Consider the following 19,070-nt stretch of genomic DNA (forward strand, 5'->3'; position numbering starts at 1 on the left):
ATTACAATGAAGATTGTAGAGAAAAGGACAGGCCAACAACTTACAATTCCAACTATTGTATCCTTCAAGATCTGATTCTTAATTATACAACTACTTTTTTTTTGCCAAAGCAGTGATACTGATAATTTTGCCTGTGCTACAGATATATTATTTTTCAGTGGGTGCTGCAGCACCCTCACCACACCTACTTCCTGCAGCTGTCAAAAGGCTGTCCCCATTGGGGCTGGTGACTGGGCTGGCATTTTCAACCAGTCTGGAGTGTGGTTGTTATTTAGGCTGTCTGGTCTATCCGGGTTGGTGATGTGACCTTGCAGCAGAACTTGTAGTGCCAAGTCCCGACAACAGTAAAGATAACCCAATCTATAACACATTTTCATAATCTCCCATCATGTCGTAGTCACCCAGACACATTTCGTAATCTTTGGTCGCTGGTGGCTGGACATGGCCAGTTCTTCTGCGGGGCAGCGGTGGCGCAGAGAACGCACAGTGGGTCCAGGTAATTTGAAAAGTAGCAGTCAGTGTCATATCCCCATGGTGTGCTTCACTTGTCTACAAATCCCTGTTGTGTTTCCATTATCAGATATTGCACCAGTGTTTACAAGCTTTTGTTATGCCACCTCAGAGGCCTGTTCAATCATCTTGTCTCCAGGACCAGCTGGAAATGTATTCCCATGCTTCTACTCTTTGGTATTTGTATTAGACTTGTCGACATTCCAACAGAGGAGGTGCACAATCCATAGAGTGGGTGTGCAGGAAATAACACGGGGAAATCACTGTCAATGATTGATAAGACTGATTTAAGCTCATATGCATAGTATGTTTTAAGCCCTTTACTGAACAGTCAAACATAATATTGAAATGTTGCCAGCCATCAGCCAAGGTCACAGGCAATTCAGCTTGTAACCTTAGTGGACTACTAGTCCTTAAACCGCCAAGTGCATTTTGTAAAACAAACTTGGTTTATCAAATAATCACGCTGCATTTCCATGTAGAACCCTCTGCAGAAAGGGTTCTACGTGGAACCAAAAAGGGTTCTACTATGGGGACAGACAAAAAACCTTTTTAGGTTCTAGATAGCAACTTTTTGGGGTGAAAATATATATACACGCGCACACGTGAGTAAAGAATATGTAGTCATTTCTGAAATAATTGTGTGCGCGTGCGTACAGGTTTACTGTTGCAGTCATTTTATTTCCCCATACAAGTGGTACTCCAAAGCTACTTGTACTTTATTAACCTTTGACACAGTAATTACAAATGGAATGTTATTTTACAGTAGTTTGGGTATATAACAGTATCATGGTGAAACTCTATTTTTCCATTCTAAACAGTCTTAAGATGTGCCATAACAGGAAAAAAGTAAGGTAGTAATGGCCAATTTATGACAACAGCACTTTTTCAAATCATGAACCAGTATCAGTCAGGCGCTTCTTCTGACTGTTCACCATTTTGTAAAATTCAGGATGATGTGGTCATTTGGTTCTGGGATGTAACAGCCAATACCTGTGAAAACAAGGTCCAAATCGGTCATTTTGTGTTAACAGTAATGTGCACAATTCATGCGACAAATACATTGTAAATAACACTAGCTTTTCCGCTTAATGCTATAGCTTTGCTCTCTGAGAAAGAGAGTTCTAAACACAGTCTTAGCATTGTGAGTGTGAGACTACTACTCCTCACCCACATCAGGTCTGATCACGGGTCCATTCTTCCCAGTCGGAACAAGGAGCTCACAGTAAGTGTGCTCATTTTGTGTTTACAGTATGTGCACAATTAATGTGACAAATAGGTTGTAAATAACACTTGCTTTTGCCCTTAATTCTGTAGAAAGATAGAGAGAGACAGATATTCTAAATCATGACTCGCCCACGTCAGGTCTGATCACAGATCCATTCTTCCCAGTCTGAACAAGGAGCTCCCAGTAAGTGTGCTCAGCATTGTTCCCGGCTACACCATTCACACTCTCCAGGAAAGGACCATAGTTGAAGTTCTCTGTGCAGGTAAACCTGGAAGAACAATGATCACTGACATGAACATAAAATCTTTGACACACCATCTGCCAATTATAATACACCTTACTCATTCCAAAAGCAAGAATACCACCATTACTTTAGACATTGAAAACATGAAAATGACGTACCATTCCTTGCCATGCAATAAATCACACATTGAACTACAGAACATTGTCTGTAAATTGGCATAGAAACTATTGCTCAAACTGTATCATCGATATTGCATAAATGAGCTATTCTAGAAAATCAGACAATGGAATCTAAATGTCTACTCACTTGAAGTCTGCATTGGTCTGCTGCAGTCTCCTCATGGCACCGAGTAGGATCCCTCTGAACACAATGTCAGCACTGTAGGTCTCATTGGGTGCATTGGAGATGCTGTTGACTATTGTCAAATTGATGGGGTTTGATCCATGTTCCTCTGTAATAAAATTGTAATTAAAAATGAACTACACTGTATAGGTTATAAAGAGAACATTAAAGAGATGTACATATATTCCACATTACTTTCAGTCAGGATCCCAGGAACCAGCAACAGCAGAGCTGTAGAGAGAAAAGATACCATGATTAAACTCATCCTGTATTCAGTTGGGAGATAAGTTGGAAGTGTACAGTGATGCAATCACTCCTTTTTATATTAAAACTTGTAACCACTCCTTTAGTGAGTGCATTCTCTTTATCTTGGCAACATGCTGGCTAGACTGAAAATAATCTGATTTCTTTCCTTTCTCTTGCCGTCGTGCTTGACCTGTACGTTTTGTACTGCCAAACTCAACATTTAGTTTGTGTCATATCTTGTATGTATCACCATCAGTCAACGGTTTCAGGGGACTTTAAAAGGTCAACTTGACCACAATGACCTTGTATTCAACTTTCATAGTTTACTTATTGTACCGACCTATAGTAGCCTGAGTACCAGTCTCTAGTTAACATTCCACAAACGTTTGTTGGCAGATAAACATTTGACAATCCTACCAGTGTCGGAGCTTTTATATTCTAGATCGCACTTTTTTTTCAAAGAGCTCAACCAAAGTAAAAATCTTGTGCAGTGACTAGCCCAACAGCGACGGTCCTGAAGTGGGGTGGGGACCCCAACCAAAACTTCCTTATGGTCCTGAAAGGCTAAGGTCTGTGAACAAAGGATACATTAAACCTTCAGCTTCAGACAACATAGACTGAGAATGGATAACATTAAATCAGAAATCTTTGAAAAGTTGAGTCACTGACTATCAACCTTTGTTTTCCTTGTGTTCAAAATATTCACAAAAACATAATACTGTAATAGAAGCTCCATTGTTATTCTCAGAGTCCGTATTCATGTCATAAGGAATTCCCCTCAACCAAAAATTGGGGAAAACAAACATTTTCCATTGACCCCCATTGTAAGAGCTAACTTCTTCATAGATTTTATACAGAAATAACAAAAAAAATGACAAGTGTGTTGGGTTGTTCAATATGCTGTACGTAACCAGGTCATAAATCCCTTCCTATGGTTCGCAATGCTCCAACATAGGGAAATAGAGCAATCGAGAAGAGCTCTGTGGCTTCAGGCTATTCGTGTGGAAGAGTGGGAAATGTTGGGACAAGTTGTCCAAGGACCTGGTGTCCAAGTAGGCTACGCATTTTTTTTTTCACCTTTATTTAATCAGGTAGGCTAGTTGAGAACAAATTCTCATTTCCAACTGCGACCTGGCCAAGATAAAGCAAAGCAGTGTGACACAAAACAGAGTTACACATGGAATAAACAAACATACAGTCAATAACACAATAGAAAAACAGTCTATACAGTATGTGCAAATGAAGTTAGATAAGAGGTATGGCAATAAATAGGCCATAGTGGCGAAACAATTACAATTAAAACACTGGAGTGATAGCTGTGCAGGAGATGAATGTGCAAATAGAGATACTGGGGTGCAAAGGAGAGAAGAAAAAAAATAACAGTATGGGGATGAGGTAGGTAGATACTGTAGATGGGCTATTTACAGATGGGCTATGTACAGGTGCAGTGATCTGTGAGCTGCTCTAACAGCTGGTGCCTATAGTAAGTGAGGGAGATATGAGTCTCCAGCTTCAGTGATTTTTGCAATTCGTTCCAGTCTTTGGTATCAGAGAACTGGAAGGAAAGGCAGCCAAAGAAGGAATTTCCTTTGGTGGTGACCAGTGAAATATACCTGCTGGAGCACGTGCTACAGGTGGGTGCTGCTATGGTGACCAGTGAGCTGAGATAAGGCGGGGCTTTACCACACAAAGACATAGATGACCTGGAGCCAGTGGGTTTGGCGATGAATATGAAGCAAGGGCCAGCCAACGAGAGCATACAGGTCGCAGTGGTGGGTAGTATATGGGGTTTTGGTGACAAAACAAATGGCACTGTGAAAGACTGCATCCTATTTGCTGAGTAGAGTGTTGGAGGCTGTGTTGTAAATGACATCGCCGAAGTCAATGTGTGTGGAAAAAAGTTACATCACAGATAAGACATTTAAGGACCTGACTGAAGGACAGAGGAGAGGCAGAATGATTACAAGCCGGAGGTTACGGCAAATTCCACAGCACTACGATTCCCTGTTAAAGGTTCGGCTCAAGCTGTTGGTTTTGCATTTAGTACCAACTGGTACTTTAAAAAAATTAGATCGTCCTTACACGGGCCTTTGTTTCTACTGCCTTGGGGAGTGTTGAAAGAACCCCCAATACAGTTTCCTTCTTTTTGTTGAAGTCACATCTCTGCAGCTCATTTTGTGCTATCCCGCTTAGGAACGTGTTAGTGAACGGGTATAGCCTTTGACAATTACTTTTAATGGAGGCTATCAAATCATTCGGAATGGTTTTCAACATCCCAGAAAAGTGATAGGGTTGCATCTTTCGAATCCGGTATCAGGAAGAAAAGTCAGAATATGTCATTAATTAAATTCAAGCAATAAATGGTAAATGCAATTTTCGTATATACGGGCTCTCTGTCCCACCTCGCAGGGCAAACAGAGAACTGACCAGATGTTCGTAAACAGTTATTCTTATACTGTGATAGACATAATTCCAACCCGTCTGTTGGCCTATCACAGTAGAGGCTGAGCGTGGTTTTAGACTTGCTCAGCCTATCGCAGGCGCTCAGACTAGTCCTACCCTCTTGGCGCTCCTTGGAGCCCGACATCAGCTGTTGTGTAGATTAACTCTGTGTTGGTACCATACTCTAGTTGTAACAGTTGCTCAGTTCCTGCCACTGTGTTCAGTATTTTTCCATCTCAGTTAAACCTCGTGATGACCACCCCTCCCTATACCTGATTAACCACAACTTTAACATGCAGCAAGTCACACCATGTGCTCAATAGTCACACACAGACAGGCAAGGCAAATGTAGCAAACAGTACACCGCTTTGCAACATGCAAGTCACACCATGTTACTCAGTTCTTGTCACACACAAAGACAAAGCAGCTGTTTTTCAAACAATTCAATCTTAAGTAATATGGTAGCGGGTTTAAATGCATTAATCCTAAATCCTTACAGAAGACAGTTGAAAGTTCCAATACTTTCAGCAAGTAAAGCATCATAACGCGCAGTTACCCCTGCAAGCTCCTTGTAGTTGTCCTTGTTAACGGAACTTTCCCTCTCATCGTGTCCTCCTAAAAGCATATTCTTGCATGCCCTGCTTTTGTTTAGCTGAACAATCAATGTTCTTCAGGTCACTGCACCCACCTTTCGACCAAGGCTGACTTACCAAATAGACCAGCAATACAGGCGACCTGATGAAAGGCTCCCTGTTAACCATCTATACTTTTGATTCAAGTTAGTATTGAACACCTTTTCATCCGTCTTCATGAAACTGATCAAGCAGAGGTCGACCCTCGCTTTTAAATTTGCACCTTTTCCGTGTACCCCAGAGAATGAAAGAATGGCCATTCTACCATTCTGGTGGAGAAAACTACACTCGTGCTGGTAGCTAGAAAATATATTGCACTAACACAAAAATGAAGTTATAAAACCAAGAGAACTATTTATAATATACATGTCTCCTGTAATTTGAAAAAACTAATTTGAATAATATCCCAAAAATGCTTAACTGTCACTCTTCACTCGTAATCTCTATCCAACAATGTCACCAAGCTTCTCAACACATAGAACCCACAAATGGCTCTGTGGCACAATCCCAATACAACTCACTAGGTTTGTTCTCTGATTCTAATTCTATGATTGGATGGACAACATGTCAGTTCATATTGCAAAAGCTTTGATTGGTTGGAGGATGTCCTGCAGGAGTGGTCATAATTACCATCTATGTCCACGGAAGGGGGTGAGGCCTATGAGCCGCCTAGATTTTGTATTGAAGTCTATGTAGCCAGAGGCCGGAAGCTAGCTGTCCTCTGGCTACACCATGGTGTTACCCCAGACAGTACTGTTGAAGTTACTGTAGACCTTCCTTGCAAAACAGTGTATGTTAAAGCAATTATTTGGTGACATATGAATATTTAGTATAGTTTTATCTGAAAAGGATAACTAAGGTTTCACTATTTACATATTTATGACATTTCACTGAGGATGGTCCTCCCCTTCCTCTGAGGAGCCTCCACTGCTGTACACACAATTTCAGAAATATCCTTATACCACACACACACACGACTCTTTAGTGAATTTAACAATAATGTCTCAAGTAAAAGTCTTGGGTAGTGAGTTGGTACAATTCCAAGTGTGGGAAGTTAAAACCACCCTCAGACTTAGAATAAAAATGAATGTGAATGTTTTGAATGTTGAATGTTTTACATCTCTAGGAGTTTTATTTGCCCATATAAAGTCTTATGGCCGAGTATACATTTTTTTTAAAGAATGTTTTCATTTGGGTAAATGGTATTACCGAGAATAAATATGAAAACTTTGGGAGCCATGCCATTCTGAAGAGGTAAACACTACCTGTAAGATTTTCAGGAATGATCTGCTTTCATATTGTCGGGTAATGGGATAAAGTTCTCTTTAATATTTGTTACTTAAGCATGTTATATTTTTTAATGGTCCACTTAAAGAATTGTTGTAGATCAAGAGTTATTTTTTATTTTCCTATTGCCATTACTTCAGTTTTTCCAAGTTAATTTTATATCCTGAGACTTGAATTCAGATTTTTTTATTTTTTTTATTGGAGATTTCAATATTGGTCAGGTATAATCAGGAGATCATCGGCAAATAAATTGTATATTTTTACGTTTAGTTTGGTAAACAAATACTGATACGTGTCACGTTTGGGTTCTGTCTAATTCTTTCTAAGCTGTTAAATGAAAGCTGTTAAAAGGAAAGGGAGTGGGGACATCCCTGTCTTGTGCCATTTCTAATGCAATTTCTTAAGAAAACTCATTTGTTTATATTTTTTCTTTAGGATATTTATATACCTTTGTTATTAAATTTATTATTTCAGCTGGAAAGTTCAAGGCTTTCAATGTTTTTATTAGAAAAATGCAAGACAGTCAAAAGCCTTTTTGGCATTAAAGCCATTATTGTTAAGTCTATATTTTTTGCGTATTGTATTATAAAGTGTTCTTGTATTTGCTTGTCTATTTTTAATAAACCCTGTTTGATTGATATGTATTCAATCTTAAGACTTGCAATTATTTTGCATAAGCTTTTATATTTTGTTGTTACAATTTATTAGAGTTATGGGTCTGTAATCAGCAGGGAGGGGACTTTAATATAACTGAAATAACTGTTTGATACATGGAACTAGGAAGTACTGAATTGAGTGATGCAATACATGACCACAAGTATGTGGACACCTAATTGTTGAATATCTCATTCCATAATCAAGGGCATTAATATGGGTTGTACCACTTTGCTGCTATAACAGCCATTCCTGGTGCTTTTCTCTGCGTGAATGTTTTGACATTGTCTATTTTTGGGTCTCCATTTTACCTGATTTTTGTGTCTGAGAGTTTTTTCAGGGTTGTCGATTGAGGCTGTAGGAACTGTTTAATAATGATTTATATAGATTTTCATACATTTTTTAAAGTTGTTATCCCGTTGTGGTTTCTAATTAACTAACTTGTATCTTCATCTTAAATTGGTTTGAAATGTATTGATTTTGTGAGGGTTGTGTAATGTTTCTCAGGTTCATTTGCTATTAAGTAGTAATTTGAGTTTAATCTGTCGTTGGCTTTGTTCAAAGGTTAAAGATCATATTCCTGCTTAAAATTGAAACATTTTCTAACTTAAATCTTTACATGTCTTTTTTTAAAGATAAAAATTACAGAAAGAAATGACTCTTTAATTTACATTTCTAACTAAGACTTAACTTTTGAGCCAGTAAATTGTTGAGTGCATTTTGGGAGGAAAAAAAGGTCAATTCTTGAATCGTTTGTTTTACTTTGAGAAAAAAAAGGAGTAGTCTTTTGTAGTTGTGCATAATCTCCAGGTGTCATGTAAATTATTTGTAGATATTACATTTTTCAGCCTCATTGGAGGCTCCTTGAATGCCTTTTTTATTGCCATGTCTGTCAAATTCATTGAATGTGTGATTAAGGTCATCTGCTAAAGTAAGTTCCTGTCTGGATTTGATAGAATTCAAGCTATCAACAACCCCCCAAGAATTGCTGCTGGAGGGATATACAATGAGATCAATGTGTATAATTAAGGTACAACACAACATTAAAAAAATTGCCTTTTTGATACACACATTTATCTGTACATAGTATTAGTAAAGCTCTGTTGCGCTACCCTAGCAAACTTGGGTACTAAATCAGCTTACTTCCTGTTCAGAGCACATTCCCAGTAAAAGCAATATAAAAGAATGGCAACATACAGATGAGCTTCATCTTTCTTACTTACTAGGCTTTGGATAAAGATCAGTCTTTAAGTAGGCACCCTTTGTTTTTGAGTCATTAGTACATGCTTTCATTAATTCAAGTTGTACTTTCTAGAATAATTACGTTTTTACCTAGCCTTCATGATGATGCTAAACTAATGTGTGCTAACTATTGCCATAGTTAACACCCAATGTACTTTCTATCTTTGACACGCAACTTCCTGTACTTTATAATATACTGTATCTGGCTAATGTGCGTGCCTAGGTATCTTTGTTACAAGATGATACCGTTGTAATTATGTTGTATGTATACATAGTACGCGTATTGCTGTTTTAGTCATTTTGTGGCACTTTTCTAGTCAGGTACATTTTCCTCCTTTCTGCAACGTTATTTTGGCAAGCTAGGCCTATTGACTGTATCATGAGCTTGTTATAGTTAGTATATTGGGTCAGGCTGTTCTTTACGTGTATGCACTTGTGAGAAGGTGTGCAGATAAATTTGCAATAATATTTGCTATATTCTGTACTTTACAGTTCTACATTACTTTTTGTAACTAAAAGATGAAAAACGAAACTAAAGATTAATCCTGCATCCGGGCTCTTTAATGGGAGTTGTCAGCTTTATGCCAAGCTTTAAATGTACACATATCGTGAGGGCATAACAATAAAAAATAAAAAAAGACTACACAGCGGGACCAGCCAAAGGAAGAGTGGATCCCTTCTACACGTCTCGATCCAACCTCTTTAGCCATCAGACTCCAGAGTTAACCCAGCTCATTATGAAACAACAAGATGATCAAGGTAACAGACATCCTTCAGCATTCAGACTCAGAGGACAGCACATACACTCTGGGGACCAGGTCACAGTGCTCAAGCTTTAAAGACTAATACATCTGATCTGACATCAGTTAGTCCTGAAGACCGATCTAAGCGCATTAGTTGAGACATTCGAGCCACTCTAACCTGTCATCAGCTAGTGCTGCAACCACCAGGGCTCCTGCAAAAGCAGAGGCTTCCTATGCAACAAGGGAAGCTGACATACGAGAACAGGGCTGCATAAAAGAGGGTTACAGCTGAATTAGCGAGAAGAAAAGCTGAGGTAACAGCACTTACATATTCTCCAGTAGGAGAAAGCTGCCACAGCAGCCATAGCTGAAGCTGAGGTTCTCGAAGTAGCCAGCGATTATTTAAACAGAGAGACACGCTGTTTGTTAGAAACCCAGACGGCACACCTCTCAGCGTAACGCACCCGTGAGTATGCACAAGTGAGTATACACTGCTCAACCACCTCATAACAAAGCCATTGAGACCATCAAAAGGTCCAATTAGCAGGGGTCAACTGATACAGTCAGACTCTACAATACAGAACCAGACCACCAATGTGAAAAAGTCGAGTCTACCTACCCGTCAGTCCTACAGTTCATCCTAAGCAAGCGAAGACGCGCAGCGATCCAAGCCTCACCTTCTTGAACACAGGCGGCTCCAACTCCACCCGAGAAGCATAACAAAGAACACAGAACACCAGTGTCCATACGGAAGACAGATGCCTCATCTGAGTATGAAACCAACCAGGCTAGTCTCTCAGGGAAGAAAGTTGTCCTCTGCACAACAAGCCTCATCCGCTGAGAAGATGCTGCAGCTTCAGGACCAAGACACTAGATTCGTATCTCGAGGACACCAAGTCGTATCTCGAGGACAGCCACGTGTTACAGTTTCAACCAGTCATCTCACAAATTGTGAAAAAGTGTTGCTGTGCAAAGAATGCAACAGTGATAGACATCCACCCACGCTGCATCCGGGGCCAGCCTGATGGAGAACAGAGAACTTTGCTACCAAAGAAAATCATGGTTTGCCGCAAAAGGAGAGTGCAACACGTGCAGTAACCTTGAAGTGCACTGAGATCTGTGGAGATGCAGTCAGCTCTAGCTCATGCGTCAAGATATGCTTAATCAAAGTGTATCCTGCTGGCCACAGACTGTACGCTCTCTTAGACAAACAAAGAAACAAGTCTTTAGCAAGAACGCAGCTCACTCTCCCCAGTCTCATAGAATGTGACATGATGCCAGATCAGAGATCCCCTCACCTGAAGTTCCACTTAATCACCCTCATCTGAAGCCAGTTGCAGACAAGATTCCAGCACTGGACTTAGACGCAGCAATCCTACTCCTGCTTGGAAGAGATACTGAGAATGCGCAAAGTCAGAGAATAGTACAACGGGCTGGACTATGCACCCTACATGCTCCCTACACCCTACACCCTAACAATGCACCCTACATGATTCCACACTCCAAGACTGCTTCCATCACGTGGACTGGGATATGTTTCGTATTGCGTCAAACATTAACGAATACGCTGAGTCGGTGAGAGAGTTCATTAGAACGTGCGTTGAAGATGTCGTTCCCATAGCAACGATTAAAACATTCCCAAACCAGAAACCGTGGAATGAGGGCAGCATTCACGTGAAACTGAAAGCGCAAACCACTGCTTTTAAATCAGGGCAAGGTGACCGGAAACATGACCGAATACAAACAGTGTAGCTATTCCCTCCGCAAGGCAATCAAACTAGCTAAGCGTCAGTATAGAGACAAAGTAGAATCTCAATTCAACGGCTCAGACACAAGAGGTATGTGGCAGGGTCTACAGACAATCACGGATTACAAAAAGAAAACCAGCCCAGTCACGGACCAGGATGTCTTGCTCCCAGGCAGACTAAATCACTTTTTTGCCCGCTTTGACGATAATACAGTGCCACTGACACAGCCCGCAACCAAAACATGCAGACTCTTTCACTGCAGCCGAGGTGAGTAAAACATTTAAACGTGTTAACCCTCACAAGGCTGCAGGCCCAGACGGCATCCCCAGCCGCGCCCTCAGAGCATGCGCAGACCAGCTGGCTGGTGTTTACGGACATATTCAATCAATCCTTATCCCAGTCTGCTGTTCCCACATGCTTCAAGAGGGCCACCATTGTTCCTGTTCCCAAGAAAGCTAAGGTAACTGAGCTAAACGACTACCGCCCCGTAGCACTCACTTGCGTCATCATGAAGTGCTTTGAGAGACTAGTCAAGGACCATATCACCTCCACCCTACCTGACACCCTAGACCCACTCCAATTTGCTTACCACCCAAATAGGTCCACAGACGATGCAATCTCAACCACACGGCACACTGCCCTAACCCATCTGGACAAGAGGAAAACCTATGTGAGAATGGTGTTCGACTACAGCTCAGCATTTAACACCATAGTACCCTCCAAACTCGTCATCAAGCTCGAGACCCTGGGTCTCGACCCCACCCTGTGCAACTGGGTACTGGACTTCCTGACGGGCCGCACCCAGGTGGTGAGGGTAGGTAACAACATCTCCACCCCGCTGATCCTCAACACTGGGGCCCCACAAGGGTGCGTTCTGAGCCCTCTCCTGTACTCCCTGTTCACCCACGACTGCGTGGCCACGCACGCCTCCAACTCAATCATCAAGTTTGCGGACGACACAGTGGTAGGCTTGATTACCAACAACGACGAGACGGCCTACAGGGAGGAGGTGAGGGCCCTCGGAGTGTGGTGTCAGGAAAATAACCTCACACTCAACGTCAACAAAACAAAGGAGATGATTGTGGACTTCAGGAGAAAGCAGAGGGAACACCCCCCTATCCACATCGATGGGACAGTAGTGGAGAGGGTAGTAAGTTTTAAGTTCCTCGGCGTACACGTCACAGACAAACTGAATTGGTCCACCCACACAGACAGCATCGTGAAGAAGGCACAGCAGCGCCTCTTCAACCTCAGGAGGCTGAAGAAATTTGGCTTGTCACCAAAAGCACAAACTTCTACAGATGCACAATCGAGAGCATCCTGTCGGGCTGTATCACCAACTGGTACGGCAACTGCTCCGCCCACAACCGTAAGGCTCTCCAGAGGGTAGTGAGGTCTGCACAACGCATCACCGGGGGCAAACTACCTGCCCTCCAGGACACCTACACCACCCGATGTCACAGGAAGGCCATAAAGATCATCAAGGACAACAACCACCCGACCCACTGCCTGTTCACCCCGCTATCATCCAGAAGGCGAAGTCAGTACAGGTGCATCAAAGCTGGGACCGAGAGACTGAAAAACAGCTTCTATCGCAAGGCCATCAGACTGTTAAACAGCCACCACTAACATTGAGTGGCTGCTGCCAACACACTGACTCAACTCCAGCCACTTTAATAATGGGAATTGATATAAAACATATCACTAGCCACTTTAAACAATGCTACTTAATATAATGTTTACATACCCTACATTATTCATCTCATATGTATACACTGTACTCTATCATCTACTGCATCTTTATGTAATACATGTATCACTAGCCACTTTAACTATGCCACTTTGTTTACATACTCATCTCATGTATATACTGTACTCGATACCATCTACTGCATCTTGCCTATGCCGCTCTGTACCATCACTCCTTCATATATCTTTATGTACATATTCTTTATCCCTTCACACTTGTGTGTATAAGGTAGTTTTGGAATTGTTAGATTACGCGTTGGTTATTACTGCATTGTCGGAACTAGAAGCACAAGCATTTCGCTACACTCGCATTAACATCTGCTAACCATGTGTATGTGACAAATAAATTAGATTTGATTTTTGATTTGACATGCAATGTCTAGACATAGGCTGGGTCATCGGTGAGTTATATCTGGACAGAGTGCTAAAAAAAAACGTGCTGCACAATGGACACATCATTCCTTAGCCCCTGCGCTAACAGCATCCAGATCAAGGAAAGATGGGATAACACAACACTGCGCCAGGGACCTCAGAACTGCATGGAGGCCGCCATCCCAACCACAGATATGGATGACCTCGGATGTAAAGTGTTTGAAAGAACACATGGCGATGACAAGTTGACCTCTTCCTCTAAATCATGGACAGGGAAGTCTTCATGAACGAGTCGAACAGCTGTGTAGCTCCCATACCTGAGGTAGTCTCCCTCAACGATGTTCTCCTCAGTGGACCAGACCTGAACACACTCCTCAGAGTCCTCAGCCAATTCCGAAAAAAAACATTGCAGTCACAGATGTTCTATTGTGTCGTTTTCCCACGAAGACTACCATAGGTTCCTGTGGTATTAAGACAATGACCTCAATCACAGAATGAAGGTGCCTGTGTTCGGAAACAGCCAATCACCAGCTGTAGCCATCTACGGCCTGAGATGAGCAGCCCAGGAGGGTGAAGAGCATGGCACAGGCGCCAAAAAGTTTGTCATGAGAAACTTCTACATAGACGTTGATTTACCTCATTTACCTCACCTCCAGCGATGAAGAAGCTATCAACATCCTGAAAGGAACAAGATAAATGTTAGCGGAGTCTAGCATGAGGCTGCACAAGATAGCCTCCAAAAAGACCTGGATCTAGGGGTATTTAATTTAACTAGGCAAGTCAGTTAAGAACAAATTCTTATTTACAATAACAGCCTACTGGAGAACAGTGGGTTAACTGCCTTGTGTCAGGGGCAGAATGACAGATTTTTACTTTGTCAGCATGGGGATTCAATCTAGCAACCTTTCAGTTACTGGCCCAATGCTCTAACCACTAGGCTACCTGCCACGAAGTCTAGGACTCAGTTGGAATCTGGAAACGGATCTCTTCACCTTCTGAGTAGAGAAGCTGTTCACAAGAAGAGTTGTCCTGTCAGCCTGTACGACACACCTAGGGTTTGTAGCACATATTGCTATGCAAGGCAAGGCTCTAACGAGCAAATTCTCTACTGAACATGAGCAATGTTACTGGGACATACCACTCCCAGAAGAGAAAGTAACTCAGTGGAAGCTGTGGAAAGACACATTGATGGAACTCAAACAGCTCACCATCCACCATATGTCCCTGTCTCCTTGTCCTTCATGCAGCAGAGAGAACTTTGCGTTTTCTCAGACGCATCCACTATGGCCATACCAGCTGTATCATACCTCAGAGTGGTCGACGTCAAAGGACAAAGTCACGTTGGGTTCATCATGAGAAAATCCAAACTTGCTCCACAACCTGCTCACACTGTTCCACGCCTAGAGCTTTGTGCCACTGGGTTTAGGGGTTGAGATGGCAGACCTGATCAAAAATGAAATGGACATTGAGATTCATGCAGTGAAGTTGTACACATAGCAATATTGTGCTGTGATATATTCACAACGCATCTAGAAGATCCTACATCTATGTATCAAACAGAGTTACACATATAAGAAAGTCCACACACCCAGAACAGTGGCACCACGTCAGCATGGAAGTAGGCCTGTGCCAGCAGCTTCCCTCAAGCTCACTAACTGGTTCTTGGGTCCAGCCTTCCTGACAAGAACAGAGACAAAAATGTCTACTCAAAGACCTTCGAACTTGTTGGACCAAGTTCAGACAGATACAGAAATCCGGCAGCAAGTCAACCTTCACTACCAAAGCTACTGGAGGCCAGCTTGGCCCACAGGATTGAACGATTTTCCAGCTGGAAGTCAATCACCCGTGCAACAGCAAAGCTCATACAGCTGGCCAAATCCTTCTCCAGGGCAGTAACAAGTGCAAGAGCAACCATCTTGCACAAGCCAAAACCACCATCATTAAATGCATACAGCAAGAAGTCTTTGAAGAGGAAATGAAGTACCCCAAACACAGTCCACTCAAGAATCTGAACCCAATCATTGAGGAAGACAAGTTGATGAGAATCGGAGGCCGCACATCTGCAGCTGATATGATGTGGGAAGAGAAACACCGCCTCATCCTCCCCAAGAATCGCCACTCTGTTGGTAAGATACTACCACGAGCAAGTTGCACACCAGGGTCATCACTTCACTGAAGGTGCAGTCCGGTCAGCTGGATTGTGGATTGTTGGAAGTAAAAAGTTGGTACCCAGTGTGGTCTATAAGTGTGTAACCTGCAGGAAACTCCAAGTAAAACTGGAAGAGCAAAAAAAGATGTCAAACTTACCTGAGGATAGACTTACCTCAGATTCACTGAGGAACATCACCTCACGCCGGACCAGAGGAGGCAGCGCAAAGAGTAAACGCTGGGCCGGCATGTTCTCCTGCATGAGTACAACAGCAGTGCACAGAGGTGATTGAGTCCGTCTACCCCCAGCTTCATCAACACTGAGAAGAATACCTTGTGACACTCCAGTCATGTAGAAAATGGACAATCGACAAACCTAACCTGCAAGATGTCTTCTTACTGAAGGACACTCAGGTCCACAGAAACGAATGGCTTGATGGAAATTGAAAACTGAACCCATCAGTGACAAAGTTTGAAAGTTTGAAGGTCATGAGACAGGGCACCCCTAAGCCTCTTAGGGAGCCGATCCTGTTAGCGGGATCAAAATCGACAACATCCGGTGAAGTTGGAGCATGCCAAATTCAAATGGACAAAATAGTCATATTAAACATTCATGAACATACAAGTGTCCTACATCATTTAAAAGCTTAACTTCTTGTTAATTCAACCATGTTGTCAGATTTTAAAAAGGCTTTGCGGCGAAAGCATACCATGTGATTATCTGAGGACAGCGCCCCACATCAAAACACTTTTTCAAAACAGAAATCACAAATAGCGATTGAATAAATCACTTACCTTTGAAGATCTTCCTCTGTTTGCAATCCCAAGGGTCCCAGCTACATAATGAATTGTCGTTTTGTTTGATAAAGTCATTATTTATATCCAAAAAAGTCTGTTTAGTTGGCGCCTTTGATTTCAGTAATCCACTCGTTCAACAGGCATACAAACAAATCCAAAAAGTTACTAGTAAAGTTCGTCCAAACAAGTCAAACGATGTTTCTAATTAAAATAAACAATACAATTTAAGACGGAGAACAGTATGTTCAATAGGGAAGATAAATAACGAAGAGTGTGCACCTTGTTCAAGCGCGCAACATGACTACTACTGCAATCTGGGTCCTTTTTTTATTTGTATATCCCATAGACTTGCATTGAAATGGCCTGTGGACCTAAAAAAAAATATTCTGCATGGAGTTTCCTCTGGGTTTTGCCTGCCATATCAGTTCTGTTATACACAGACATTATCTTAACAGTTTTAGAAACTTCAGAGCGTTTTCTATCCAATGCTACCAATTATATGCAAATGGCCCTGAGTAACAGGCCTCTGGGCCTGAGTAACAGGCAGTTGACTTTGGGCACGTCATTCATCCAAACACTGCCCCCTAGCCCTAAGAGCTGCCAAAGTAGTGGCAGGCGAGGAGAGTTCTGATAACTTTAGTATATGTCTATCTGTACATAGTATTATATTGCTCATGTTGGCTAGCTAGGCCTATTGCATTGTTAGCTCGTGATGGTTTTATGTATTGTGTCTGGCTATTCTTTACGTGCAAGCTAGCGAATATGCTGACATTAGCTAGCTAGCTAATCATTTGGCTATGGGCTGACACTTTGGGATTATGGAGAGTGAATTAAATAATTTCGTCATCATCTTGCTAGGTAGTTATCTAGCTGTGGCTATCTGGCTAGTATCAACAAGCGCTTTCTATAAATTAACAACCTTAGCTAGGAAGCTCTAGCTGCGCTAACATAGGAATCTGTGCGACACACACACGGACATGCATTGCCAAACAACGCTAGACCTACTGCCACATTCTGGTTTGAAGTGTTTTAACAAGGCTAAGTGGCGGACGACTTCAAGGTCTTTGCTGTGTAAACAAAAGAGATTAACTGCCGACACAATTCAGAGGAAGGCAAATATTTGTCATTCCTACCAGTGTGTCTGAGCTTTTATATTCTAGATGGATCTCTTTGAAAAAAAGGGTCTACCAAAGTAAAACATGTTTTGCAGTGACTAACGCAACAGCTAAGGTCCCGAAGTGGGGTTGGGGCCCCGGAACAAAACTCACTTGTGGCCCCGAAAAGGCTAAGGCCTGTGAACAATGGATACATTAAACCTTCAGTTTCAGACAACATAAAGGATGGAGAAATGAGAGAATAGATAACATTAATTCAGAATTCTTTGAAAAGTTGAGTCAATGACTGTCAACCTTCCTTGTGTTCAAAATATCCACAAAAACATAATACTGTAATAGAAGCTTATTCATGTCATAAGGAGGAATTCCCCTCAACCACACTCACAAATCAGGGAAAACTAACATTCTTTCCCATTGTAAAAGAGCCAATTTCTTCATAGTTTTTTGTTGCACAGAAATAACCAAAAATGACAAAAGTGCACTGTGTTGTTCAACATACTGTACATGTAACCAGGTCAAAAATCACTACCTACAGTTCGCAATGCTCCCACATAGGGCAATAGAGCCTGCGAGAAGAGCCCTGTGGCTTCATGGCTGCAATGAAAGTGAACTGTGTTTACGTGTGATCAGGGGTGTATTCATTCCGCCGATTCTGTTGAAAAATGTTTCTTATACAGAAGCAAACGGAATTAAACTAAGATAAACATGCCTGAATTTGTCCAATAGAAGACTCGTTTGCAACCGTTGGACTAATGGTTACACCCTAGATCAGCTAGATTCAGGCAAGAATGTGCAATGCAGTATTGAATGTGTCACTGTCTGCCCATGTGTAACGGTCACCTCAAATTTATCTCGACCTGTGTGCACCTACGTTGTAAACTTTCATGCATATTCTAGGTTGTAGCAACCTCATGATGAGTAAAGGGAAAATTTGAGGATCATGTAGTAGCCTAAACCTATTGATGTTACATTGAACTGGATGAATGGATTGTGAATGACAGTCATCCAATATGCTGTAATAGAAATAAGGCCATGCTTATGAAGAAAAATAGTCTTCCTCTCATCTTAAAACGGCACCGACGGCCACTGATATGGATGTCCGTTAAAGTTCTCCAATGTCTGGTAAATTAAAATATTCCCAGTCATGTTGTCCACCTCAGATTTTTGAATATGAGCATGAAAATCTGTCACCAATTGGATGGAAACCTATAGACACTCTAAAGACAAGTGCACTAGTCCAGTGTCTCTTTGATTATGCCTGCACATCATGGTTCACCAGTAGCCACAAACATCTAAAAGAATAAGCTACAGACTAGGGTTGAATATTTTCCTGGCATTTTACAAAATGTTCCATCCTGAGAATCCCTTCTCCCAGGTAACCCAGCATTTCCTGTCCAAACCGGAAGTGTCTTTCTAAAGCATATTAATATGTCTGTATTTTATTAGAGCTTTGAAACTGATGCTACCTGAGCCTGATGAGACATACATTAAATACCTTTTATGAGACTTGACACAATCCTGTCTCGTCGCTCTGCAGACAATTCCTTCAACCTCATGGCTTGGTTTTTGC

At 41.8% G+C, this 19,070-nt stretch overlaps 1 protein-coding gene across 2 annotated transcripts; it reads right to left on the reverse strand.

Annotated features, from left to right (window-relative positions):
- Window positions 1–1,170: 1,170 nt before the first annotated feature.
- Window positions 1,171–19,070, reverse strand: LOC118944084 (transcobalamin-1-like). Of its 2 annotated transcripts, none has more exons than XM_036961869.1 (5): window positions 18,996–19,070; window positions 2,520–2,555; window positions 2,289–2,433; window positions 1,867–2,006; window positions 1,171–1,503 (listed from the first exon to the last, which is right to left on the reverse strand). In XM_036961869.1, exons 1-5 carry the CDS (start codon window positions 19,054–19,056, stop codon window positions 1,442–1,444), a joined length of 444 nt encoding a protein of 147 aa, XP_036817764.1. In that variant the 5' UTR covers window positions 19,057–19,070; the 3' UTR covers window positions 1,171–1,441. The 2 variants fall into 2 exon arrangements, with proteins under 2 accessions (XP_036817764.1, XP_036817765.1); XM_036961870.1 differs by lacking the exon at window positions 18,996–19,070 and adding an exon at window positions 5,510–5,570.

This window comes from Oncorhynchus mykiss, chromosome 24 (genome assembly GCF_013265735.2).
Source record: "Oncorhynchus mykiss isolate Arlee chromosome 24, USDA_OmykA_1.1, whole genome shotgun sequence".
Classification (NCBI taxonomy): Eukaryota; Metazoa; Chordata; class Actinopteri; order Salmoniformes; family Salmonidae; genus Oncorhynchus; species Oncorhynchus mykiss.